This window comes from Cydia strobilella, chromosome Z, assembly GCF_947568885.1.
Source record: "Cydia strobilella chromosome Z, ilCydStro3.1, whole genome shotgun sequence".
NCBI classification, from domain to species: Eukaryota; Metazoa; Arthropoda; class Insecta; order Lepidoptera; family Tortricidae; genus Cydia; species Cydia strobilella.
This window is the reverse complement of record NC_086068.1, coordinates 20833920-20845676: the sequence shown is the minus strand read 5'-3', so window position 1 is coordinate 20845676 and position 11757 is coordinate 20833920. Positions and strand designations below refer to the sequence as shown.

The 11757-nt window shown below is 39.2% G+C and overlaps 1 protein-coding gene across 3 annotated transcripts in view; it reads right to left on the bottom strand.

The window, feature by feature from the left end:
* Nucleotides 1-4383: 4383 nt before the first annotated feature.
* The window catches only part of LOC134754171 (activated Cdc42 kinase-like), a 78200-nt gene continuing 70826 nt past the window's right edge, over nt 4384-11757 (bottom strand). For all 3 annotated transcript variants that reach the window (XM_063690299.1, XM_063690300.1, XM_063690301.1), the window contains 4 exons: nt 8867-8912; nt 8315-8723; nt 4933-5045; nt 4384-4590 (listed from right to left, as the gene is read on the bottom strand). In XM_063690299.1, the coding sequence (XP_063546369.1) occupies nt 4399-4590; nt 4933-5045; nt 8315-8723; nt 8867-8912 (760 nt within the window). In that variant the 3' untranslated portion in view covers nt 4384-4398. The remainder of the gene's footprint in view (nt 4591-4932; nt 5046-8314; nt 8724-8866; nt 8913-11757) is intronic.

Below are 11757 nucleotides of genomic sequence, written 5' to 3'. Positions count from 1 at the left end.
ATATCGGCCTGTCAGTTGTTCGGAACTGTCAAATTTTTACTGCACACCTTTTAGAACAACAATGACCCTCTTTCAGAGCATGAGAAATGAAAAGGTCTAAGATGTACGATGTGAGTATAAAGATATGTATAGTATGAGTATGGTATATAAGGATATGAATATGGTATAGGTATGAGTGCGGGTATGGTGTGGGATGGGCTTAGGTATGAGTATTGTATGAATACAAGTATAGTTTGGTATGGCCATGAGTACCTATTATATAGGTATGATTACGAGTATGGTGTGGGACGGGTATCAGTATGAGCTTTGATAAAAGTGGTAGCTGGCGTACAAGAAGTAGTACCCGAAAAGAAGGAATGCCTACAAAAAGAGATGAGATCCCATCAAAAACATTACATGTAAAAAGATGCAAGTCTCGCAACGCAATTCTTCTACTACAAAAAAGTTTTGAGATGTAATGTGACGGTTATTTTAGTCAGTGCCAGGGGCTGTTAAAACCGCATCAATATTAGATACTTACCTTAAATTTTTAATACATATAATGACTTGGCAATCGCACATAAATGCTATGCTCGTACGTACCGTACTCCTAAATATGTGTACCTAGTAGGTAATGCTCAAGTTGCATGTGATTAGCGCTAGGCGCTAGCGTTATGTTCAATGAGAATTATTTTTAATAGTTGACAATGATCCTTATGTCATTATGCAGCCGTGAGCAGCGCCGGAGCCACCACGGAGTCCACCTCATTCTCCCGCCTCTGCATTACAATCTTTAGCACTAAACCAAGCATCTCCGCGAGGGGAAAGTTGGAAGGGGGGTTCCCCTCCCCTCCCCCCATCCCCCTCCTGCCATTCTATTAAGGCGACTTATTTTAAGATTTTTACCGAGATCCGCTTGTAATATTAGTTGTAGTTTATTATGCAACACGGCCTTTGGTGTCAAACTAGAATGTGTTTTTAACCGACTGCAAGATTTCAAAGGAGGTTCTCAATTCGGTTGTATGTTTTTTTTTAAATGTTTGTTACTCCATAACTCCGTCATTTCTAGACCGATTTTGAAAATTCATTTTTTGATTGTAAGTATATACATACAGATTGGTCCCGTTTTTGTCAAAAAGCAGTTCTGATGATGGGATCCATGAGGAATCGAGGGAACTCCTCAAATGTTAAAGGCATACATATAGTCATTTGAGCATTTTCATCAACAAATCAAGCACTTACATTTAAAAAAGTGACATTTGATGAAGTGGAACTGCTGATGATGATCAGAACGGAACTCTACAATGACGCATAGTTCACATTTGGCGATTTGTCCTCTTCGTTATGTTTTTTAAGCAAGTTAGGTTTCAAGAAACATTTTTGTCAAGCTCGAGTTCTGATGATGGGATCCATGAGGAATCGAGGTAACTCCTCAAATGTGAAAGGCATACATATAGGGATTATTGTGTTTTAATAAACAAATCCAGCACTTCCATTTTAAAAAGTGACATTTGATGAAGTGGAACTGCTGATGATAATCAGAACGGAACTCTTCAATGACGCATAGTTCACGTTTGGCGATTTGTCCTCTTCGTTATGTTTGTTAAGCAAGTTAGGTTTTCAAGAAACATTTTTGTCAAGCTCGAGTTCTGATGATGGGATCCATGAGGAATCGAGGGAACTCCTCAAATGTGAAAGGCATACATATAGTGATTTTTGTATTTTTTTAAACAAATCCAGCACTTCCATTTTAAAAAGTGACATTTGATGAAGTGGAACTGCTGATGATGATCAGAATGGAACTTTAATGACGCATAGTTTACGTTTGGCGATTTGTCCTCTTCTTTATGTTTGTTAAGCAACTTAAGTTTTTAAGACATGTTTTTGGCAAGCTCGAGTTCTGATGATGAGACCCACGAGGAACCGAGGGAACTCCTCAAATGTGAAAGGCATACATATAGTGATTTTTGTATTTTCATCAACAAATCCAGCATTTACATTTAAAAAAGTGACATTTGATGAAATGGAAACTGCTGATAATGATCAGAATGGAACTCTTCAATGACACATAGTTCACGTTTGGCGATTTGTTCTCTTCCTTATGGACCCAGACCTAAACTTGGACCCGGACTCGGACCCGGACCCGGGTCTGAACATGGACCCCAACTCGGACCCGGACCCGGACCGAACTCTGACCCAAACTTGGACCCGGACAGCCTGACACGGACCCGGACTCTGATCCGCACCCAGACCCGGAAGAGTGCTACTAGAAAAGTGGGTTAGGTGGGTGGTTGGGTTTTGAACTGCGATTCTCACAGAACAGAACTGCTATCAGAAAAGTAGGTTGGGTTAGAGCTGTGACCCTTACAGAAACGAAATGCTATCAGAAAAGTAGGTTAGGTTAGGTTAGAACTGCGACCCTTACAGAAACGAAATGCTACTAGAAAAGTGGGTGGTTTTTACCTCCTTTTCTACATTATTAGGCAAAAGATGCTGTCTTTTTCATTTCATTGTCTGGAATCTAAGAGTGCACCATCAACAATAAGTGAACTTTCAGCGGCATCCCCCATTGCAGTCGGTTTTTTTTCTTAAAAATTATGTTAATTGCATTTACCATGAGATAAGGTTATACAACTAATACAACACGCTATGTTATGACTCCAGAGATGTAAAAAATAGTGGTATTTTGCCCAAACCCATTATAGGAGCTGTAAAACTAAATCCCTCCTATGATGGGACAATTTACATAATGATGCTTCCGATGCCGTCGTTTCATGTTTATTGTTTAAACAATACTAGAAGTAAAATGTAGTTATGAAATTTGTTAGAGGTATGCTCGGAATTCGGAAAAATTCATATCGTTTTTACTTTTATTTAACTTGCCCTGTTAATTTGTATGTTAGTGTGGATCAAATCTTGGAAGCTGAATTAAAGCCACTTTCCGATAGAATTAAAATTTTATATACCTATACGTATGTAAATCGGATGACAATGCAATATTATGATAACATGGACCACATCTGATGATGGAGGCAGGAGATGGCTATGGGAACTCTGTGATAAACTCAAACTAATTGTGTTTGGGGTTGTTGGAATTGTCGCGATGAGTTAAGTTGGCTGTGGAAAGAAAAATACATTCAGCGATAAAAGCTTATAAAAATGATTACCAAAACTGATTTTTTTGCCAAAAAATTACTGATCTGTATGACTTATGTATAGACAGTAGTATCTCATGTGAAACTGAGCGACCAGGGGTAAGAGAAAGACATATTCATGTATTGACAGTTTCATGTATGGCAGCATAATCCTTTTTCTCTTTCACTCTTATAAATTTCGGTATTGCGCCATCGCCTCCTTGCTATGATGCCATAACCCAACCATGAAAAAATGCCCAGTCGGTGATATAGACATAGCATGGCACTATTTTATCTTTCCTCTTATAGGTCTATAAAACAATACCTACAGTCATTCCGGTCATTCGACGAAGCCGTCTAGACAGGGCAAGGGTGCAAGGGGCGAGGGGAGAGGGGTGTACCGCGCGCACCCGAACTACATACATTCGCCATTGTTAGTAGCTCGGTACCGGTACACGCCAAAGTCATCGGTCCACTGTATACTTTTTACACTGTGCCCGTACCATGAGTCACTGACAGTGTCAAAATTGACATAGGTACGCTAACGTCTATGTAATTGACTACCTATACATCTCGCTCGCACTAATATGCGAGTATGCGAGCGAGATGCATAGGAAGTAAGTGACGTTCTCGATAGCGATTGTCAGTGCCAAACTGGTGGTAGTCACACAGAGTCTAGGTCAAAGAGTAAAGTAAGTATAATAGGTCATTCGCCCCACCGCACGCACTTCGCATAAATTACCTACCTACCTACCTTACGCAGCGTACTACGTAGGAGAACAACACGTGAACGAAAAGCGAAGCGATGCGGCGCGGGGTGAATCAATATAATCTTAATTTAATCAATATTTCTGATACCTATAGAAGTGTGCTACGTGGGCGATCCCGTTGCGAATGCGAACGCCGTGGGCCCGACGCGCCGCGCCGCTTCGCGTGGCGTTCGCGAGTTGTTCGCTTACGCGAGACGCAGCGTTAACAACATTACCTGAAGCTGCTGAGTGCACTCTTAACAACATCGGCGATCATTATGTATTTGCAATTTTAAGGTTTAAGTACCAGCTGTCCGTTAAATGTGCATTATTGTAAGCCCGCAGCTCTATATACAACAACGCTACGCTACGTAGTAGCTAACGCTACGCGCTTATAGTAGGTACGTACCTTACCTACCTTACCCACCTTACCTTACCTACCTTATGCATTAAAATAGGTTCGCCACGATCATTGGTTACAGTTTTTTGAATGTATTCAGTGGAATAAATAAAAAATAGAGTTTTTGATTTTATTTTTACTGTTTTTTACCTAAGACAAGTACTGCAGATGCTCTAACAATATCTCCGTTAGCTTTTGCTAATTCTTCGCAACAATCCTGCAAAGAAGCCGCTCCGTCGACGGCGATTTTGACTCGAACGAGTTTGATGGCTCGATGAACGTTCCACTCGCTCAGCTCCAAGGCTTCTAAGCACTCCTCCGGTGACACCTGACCACCATAATACGAACATAACATGTAGGTACTTAAATATACAAAATCTATTAAAATTACAAACATCGAGCGAAAAACATTAGCAACTTTTTCTTTATTTATGATGCTTCAAACGAGCAGACGAATCGCCTCATGGTAGGTGATTACCGTCGCCCATGGACACCCGCAACACCAGAGGGGTTGTATGTACCGGTCAGCAACATCTTAATGTTTTTTTATAATAAAAATTTAAATCGACATCATTTATCTGCTAAAACTACATAAAATCAGATTCTTTAATATAATTAATTTAGATTTTCTTGTTATACAGGCTGCAACATTAATGCTAAGTATACGCACCTGTTGCTTGAGAACTTTATTCATAATTCGCACCTCGTCCGACTCCACCCCGCGCTGTCGGCCGCAGGGTTTTTGATCGGCGAATTCCAGCAAATCTTCTACAGACACGTGATCTGAAACCAACAATATTTAATCGATACAAAGCCGCTTACGTGACAGCTCCCCATACAAAGGTATGTAAAATAAACAAAGACGTTAATCGGTGGAGTGAGCTTTCCAGCCTAATGCACGCATGTATAAGTAATTTGAAGCACGAACAAACAACGTTTATCACCTTGGAATATACAATTTCAAATAATAATGTCTAGAAGACAATATAAGGCACTTGTTCAAAAATCCATATTCTATTAAATCTTGTGTCAATATTTTATAGTAATTAAACGCAACTCATGCTGGCAGATTGGAGGGTACAATTTTGTCAAAAAACCTGTAGCTTTTAAACAATATGTAAATTCATAAAATTAGATAATTTTGGTATTGGTCGGTTTGTCATGAGAATTAAAACTTTCACTGTATCTAATTAGATAAAAAAGGGTATTTTGATACTAAAAAAAAATATTAAGAGGAAAGCGGACGGCCGTTTGTCCATACAAAAGCAGTCCTCATTTTCCTCTTTGGATATTGACATTATGGAATTTTTTTTACATAATTGGATGTATATTAACCATAGCTACGCCCCTACGACTTTTTTCGATTTATAGATTATGGTAAAAATTAGGAGCAATAAACTGATTTCATATACATTTTTAAATGCTCCTAACTCTTATAATATAATAATTAAAAAAATCGATAAAAATCTAACGTAGGAGCATAGCTGTGATTGTGATATACAACAAATTGTGTCAAAATATTTTAAATAATATAAATATCTAGAGAGGAAAATGAGGAGTACGTTTGTATGAAAAGGAGATTGATTTCGCGCGGGTCCTGCACAACGCCAGGACAGGGATAATGTTAAACAATTCATTTTAAGATTCTATAGCCCATAATTCGTTTTAAGATTGATTCGCATATTAAGGCGAGGAACGCCGATTAGAAAGTTGAGCGCAAGTGAAAGTGAAACAGCGTCATATTTTAAAATGTGAACGTCGTAGATGACGCAGCTGCGGCCGTCTCAAATTAGGGAAGACAACCGCGCCTTATTATTTTTCGTATAATTAAAGCTACTCGTAGGTGCGCACGGTCCTATACTTATACGAGTAAATGCAAAGTGAAAGGTTTACTCCATGGGGTAGGTACTTGGTTTGGATTATGGTCGTAAACATGCACAAACAGTCATGTCTGAAAATATCGATACGGATAAAGTGCCAAAAATATGTATACATGACCTTATTGCTCGTATATTAAGGTGTATACATATTTTTGGCACTTTGTCGTCCGTATCTATATTTTACACGTTTAAATTTGATTGAACGATATAATAGAATAAGTGTATAGAGGTAGTTTATGACCCTACCTACGCATGCCGTCGCCTAAACACTCTTTATTCTACAAATATTTTTGATAGCGACTGTAGAGCAGATGTAGGGTGACTGACTGCTAAAGTTATTGGCCACTACATAGTTATTAGCCACTCCTAATAAATCAGAAAGAAACAAGCCAATTGAAGCCTTATTAACAAGTTTGAGAACAAATACAATTATTTTTTATTAAATATTTTGATTTGTGTTTTTTTAAAGTAGTCACACTACTATATATAAATTAAAAACTGTAATAGATGTCATATATTAAAGAAAAAGTGACGAAGCCCTCCAGTGGTGAAGGCCGGATTCGAACTGGCGTCTTTAGCTATCGCGGCTAACGCCATGAACCCCTAGGCCACCCCGCCACGCCGGAGGATGGTGGGAAAAAGATGGGGACTTGCCCCTCACATTATACTGTGGCTGTACAAAATGGTAGTAATGCCAATGATCAGCTACGGCGCGGTGGTATGGTGGCCCCGCACCCAGCTAACTACAGTAATAGACAAACTAAATAAAACACAAAGACTAGCATGTGTGGCTGCAACGGGCTGCATGAGAACTACTCCGACTGCGGCTCTAGAAATAATGCTAGGACTCCTGCCACTACACATATACATACAGAAAGAAGCGGCTGCCACAGCTCTTCGTTTGAAAAATCTAAACCTATGGACATCTTTCAGCTCATCGCACAAAAAGATCTATGAAAATACGATCTTAAAACTGCCCATGCTGGAAGCGCCCATCGACAAAATACCAAAAACTATGATCTTCTGGAAAGATTACGCCATATCGTTAATAGAAGATCCGAAAGAAGGACTAAACCAAATAAACCTAAGAATATTCACAGATGGCTCAAAGACAAACGAAGGGACAGGATGTGGTGTCTTCTCAGAGGACCTGAACATACACATCACAAAGTCCCTTGGTGAACACAATACGGTATTCCAAGCTGAATGTTTAGGAATAATAGAAGCTTGCAATGCTATTACAAGACGACAAGTAAAACACGAAACCATACTAATACTGTCAGACAGTAAATCGGTACTACAAGCGCTATGCAGCGACAAACTTACTTCAGAGCTTATACTTGAATGTCATCGAAGCCTCACTGAAGTGAGCAAAGAAGGCAACAAAGTAACAGTACAATGGATAAAGGGGCATAGTGGATCAAGAGGAAACGATGCAGCGGATGAACTGGCCAGGAAAGGTTCAGAAACACCGGCATATGGACCCGAGCCAATCATGCCCCTACCAATATCCTACATACACAACCAGCTAGAACAACATCACAGACAACTGCACAACAAGTACTGGAATGAAATGAAGACATGCAGGCAAACCAAAGAAATTCTACCGGAACTGAACCACAAACTTACCAAAATATTACTGAAAACACCAAGAAGCCAACTACGTAAAATAGTAGGATTAATAACAGGACATAACACACTAAACAAACACCTACATATTATGGGTAAAACGGACAGCCCCATGTGCAGAGCGTGCATGGCAGAAGAAGAAACAACAAAACATATTCTCCTAGACTGTAAACAGGTAGAAGTATATAGGAGCAAATACCTAGGGAATCCATGCACACTAAAGGAAGCAACTAGCAACCTGAAGACCTTGCTAGGCTTCGTGGAGGAGCTGGGGTGGTTGGAGTAGCGCTACCTCGTTTCACGCAAAATAGGCACATTGGATGTCGAGTTGCGGAAAATGCCCAGCAAAACTAACTAACTAACTATGAGGTTAGTGAATATATTATAGGAAGTTTAAATATAATATGTGTGTAGATAAAGCAGTGTATGTAACTGTACCTAAGTAGGCATTAAAACACACGTGTGAAACCCACACTACATTTTTATGTAGCAGTCACATAAACTATTATTATAGTATGGAATATTCAGTGCGCAAAATCTCACCTTTGACAAGTGATCCCTCTTCGAAGCAGTGTTCCTGGCGCTGCGCAGGGTGCGGCGCGGGGTCCGCCACCGGCGTCAGGTAGCAGTTGAAGGGGTTGGCGGAGCTCGGCCCGGCGCTCGTGAATGGATTCGTGTCCACCTTCGGCTCACACCCGTCGAACACGTCTCTCCCATTCTCTACCATCGGGATCTCATTGTCACATCTCTTACTGATATACTCTTTGATCATCGAACTTGGCACCGCGTTTTGGTATATATTCACGGATTTTTGAGTGACTTTGTCATTGATTGCTGTGGTACTGTCGTTGTTTGTAGGCAGTTTTAGCGGGTATTTTCTGATGTGTCGCGGCTTGTCGATGAGCTTGGGCTTAGTGGCTCTGGGCGGCAATGGCAATTTGTTTTGATTATTCTGAAATAAATAAAAAACCTTGTAAAAATTACTAATAATATGATGTAGGTATATATATTATAGCACACATATGGGCACACAGCTTATAAGCATGAGTGTTAAATATATAAATTAATACAGTGGTTATAGACTATAGTACTTACATCATCGAGGTTTGTATCAGGAACATCGAAAATATTGGTTGGTTGCCTGGAACAAAACATGAAATGAGACACTTAAAATACTTAAAAGGTAATAGGGCTAATATGTAATCTGGACTATTAGATTTTATTTTTCATTGATGAAAAATAATCTCCATATGCGAGTAGAAGACATTTATTATATATGTATTGATTATTTTTGCCCCCAGGCGGAACGGAGGCGGAAAATCCGTTTAGCATGAAAGACTGTTTCAGGGCTCGGAACCGGTATTTAAACACCTGTTAATAACGTTTCAAAACCGTTATATTACATATTTAGTTCATTAAGAATTGGTTAACTGTATGAACACAAAGAAAATATTTTCCTCTCTCTCCTTACCGGTAAGAAGAAGGAACGAAATTTTATGATTCGCGGGGAACAACGTTAAACTACGATTTCCTACGTGAAAGAGATAGCAAAACTTACTCGTTCTATCTTACTTTGATATTTTCAATAGGGGATATTACTGCAATGTTCTGCCACCAGAGTGCAGCACTAGCCCCTTTAGTAAACCATAGAGTAACTTATACATACTGTACCTTTAACAGGTTTTTCACAAGTTTTCAGAGATAATAAAGTATGACATAGATGCATCAAGGCGGTTTGTTTACAGGGGACCTACCGGGTAACGCGAATCCGAAATTTCGCTATCTGCCTCTTTATCGTTCGAATATGCAAGAGTGACAGAGATGTTAGACAACGAAATTTAAATTTTCTTGTTTCGCGATAGACCCTCGGATTGTGGTAGTGGCGCCCCCTACGAAGTTTCGCGTAATATTCCCTATTTAACAGGTTAATTTCGTTCCACAAAAACGAAATACGAATGAATAGGGAATATTACGCGAAACTCTGCGTAGGGGGCGCCACTACCACAATCGGAGGGTCTATCGCTAAACAAGAAAATCGAAATTTGGTTATCTAACATATCTGTCACTCTTGCATATTCTAGCGATAAAGAGGAAGATAGCGAAATTTCGGATTCGCGTTTCGCGGTATGTCCTCTGTAAACAAACCGCCTTGATGCATCAATGTCATATTTTATTATCTCTGAAAACTTGTCAAAAACCTGTTAAAGGTACAGTAAGTATAAGTTACTCTATGGTTTACTAAAAGGCTAGTGCTGCACTCTGGTGACACTGGTGACAGAATATTGCAGTAATATCCCCTATTGGCATAAACTGGTATACTGATTTAAACTAACACGATTTTCACTCATAATTTAAAACTAATACGGGACTTAATCGCGTATAAACTTACGTTTATTTATGGCCTGACGTTTCGAACGTGACGTTACGTTCGTGGTCACAGGCAGACTAGCGAGGAATTGTATCAACATCTTCTTGCCGCGCGGGTTTTGCGAACTACTCGCACTTGATCTTGATTATTAACTTACAAACGTATTCCATACAAACTGTGTACATGCCGTTGTCCAAGGTGGCGGGGCAACTAAGGTCAGCAAAAGATGTTATCCCTTATCAAACACCTGGCGTTTATAAGATTGAATGCAGCTGTGGTAGTTCCTATATTGGGGAAACCAAACGCACTATAGCGGAAAGGGTCAAGGAGCATATCGCAGCTGTTAAAAAACGTCAAATAGATAAATAAGTCTGCGGTAGCCGAACATTTGCTACAGTCGGGACCAAATCACTGGATTGAGCTCCATAATCCCAAAGTCCTCTTAACGGAACGTCTTTACTACAGCAGGAAGGTGCGTGAAGCAATTGAAATCAGAAAACATCGAAATTTCAATCAAAATGAGGGACAGGGGATTTCGTCTTCGTGGAATCCAGTAATTAGCAAATAGTACAATCGGATTAAGTCTCACCTCGAAATCCAAAGATATGAAATTTGGTATGTATGTTAATTAAAGGTCTCTTTTTCATGTCCACACTATTTGACATTTGGGGACCTCGAGGAATCGCAGCCATCTTGGAAAATGTGTACCATCCTGGAGAAATTTGCGTTTTACTCTAAATATACGTTCTCTATGAAAATATGGTGTAAGGCAACATTAAAGCTTATTAAATTCTACACAAAAAAGTCCTAGATAACTTTGCGGAAAAAATACGTCTTGTTATAGAAAATAATAGCTGAATCCAGATTTAGCGCTTATACCCTTTAAGGGGATATTCTCTTAATATGAAACTTGGAGGAATATGAATTCCACTTTTGTCTATACATTTGTACACGTTCTACTTCAATATCAACATTTTACTCGACTGCGACTTAAACAGAAAGTAGGGTTATGGATTTAAATACTGAAAATCAGTACACCCTGTAGCTCAGGATACTGGACGGATTTTTTAAAACGACATATTGGTAGATTCCTCTTGCCCTTCACAACCTGTTTACACCTGTTTTATTAAAGAAAAATCAATACAGCTGCCTTGAGAGGACGCCGAATAGTAAATCATATTTTTACTTCTAGCGCCTAAACTATTGAGTGGATTTCAATAAAATAGACATCAGTAGATCCATAATTGGTACACGAGTGCTATGCAATACAAATTTACTAAAATAAATGGAGGAAAAATGTGTAAAACTTAAAAATGTGACTATAAAAACAGATTTTAGGTCTTAAATGGGGTTTAAACAATAGTGACAGTAATGAAATTTGACACCTACAATTTCAGGGATCCCTGTTTGCGTGTCATAAAATTGGAGCTTCGGGGACCACGGGGATCAAACGCCATCCTGAAAAGTATAAGTCTTTTTTGGTTTTTCTGTTTTTGTCGGAATATCTGGATTAAATGTGAATACTGTGTATAGCGAAACAAAAGCTTATTAATTTTTAACAAGCAGAAACGTCTGCGATCGATGCTATTAAGCTTAGAATAAATTTTAAAGTGGAAAA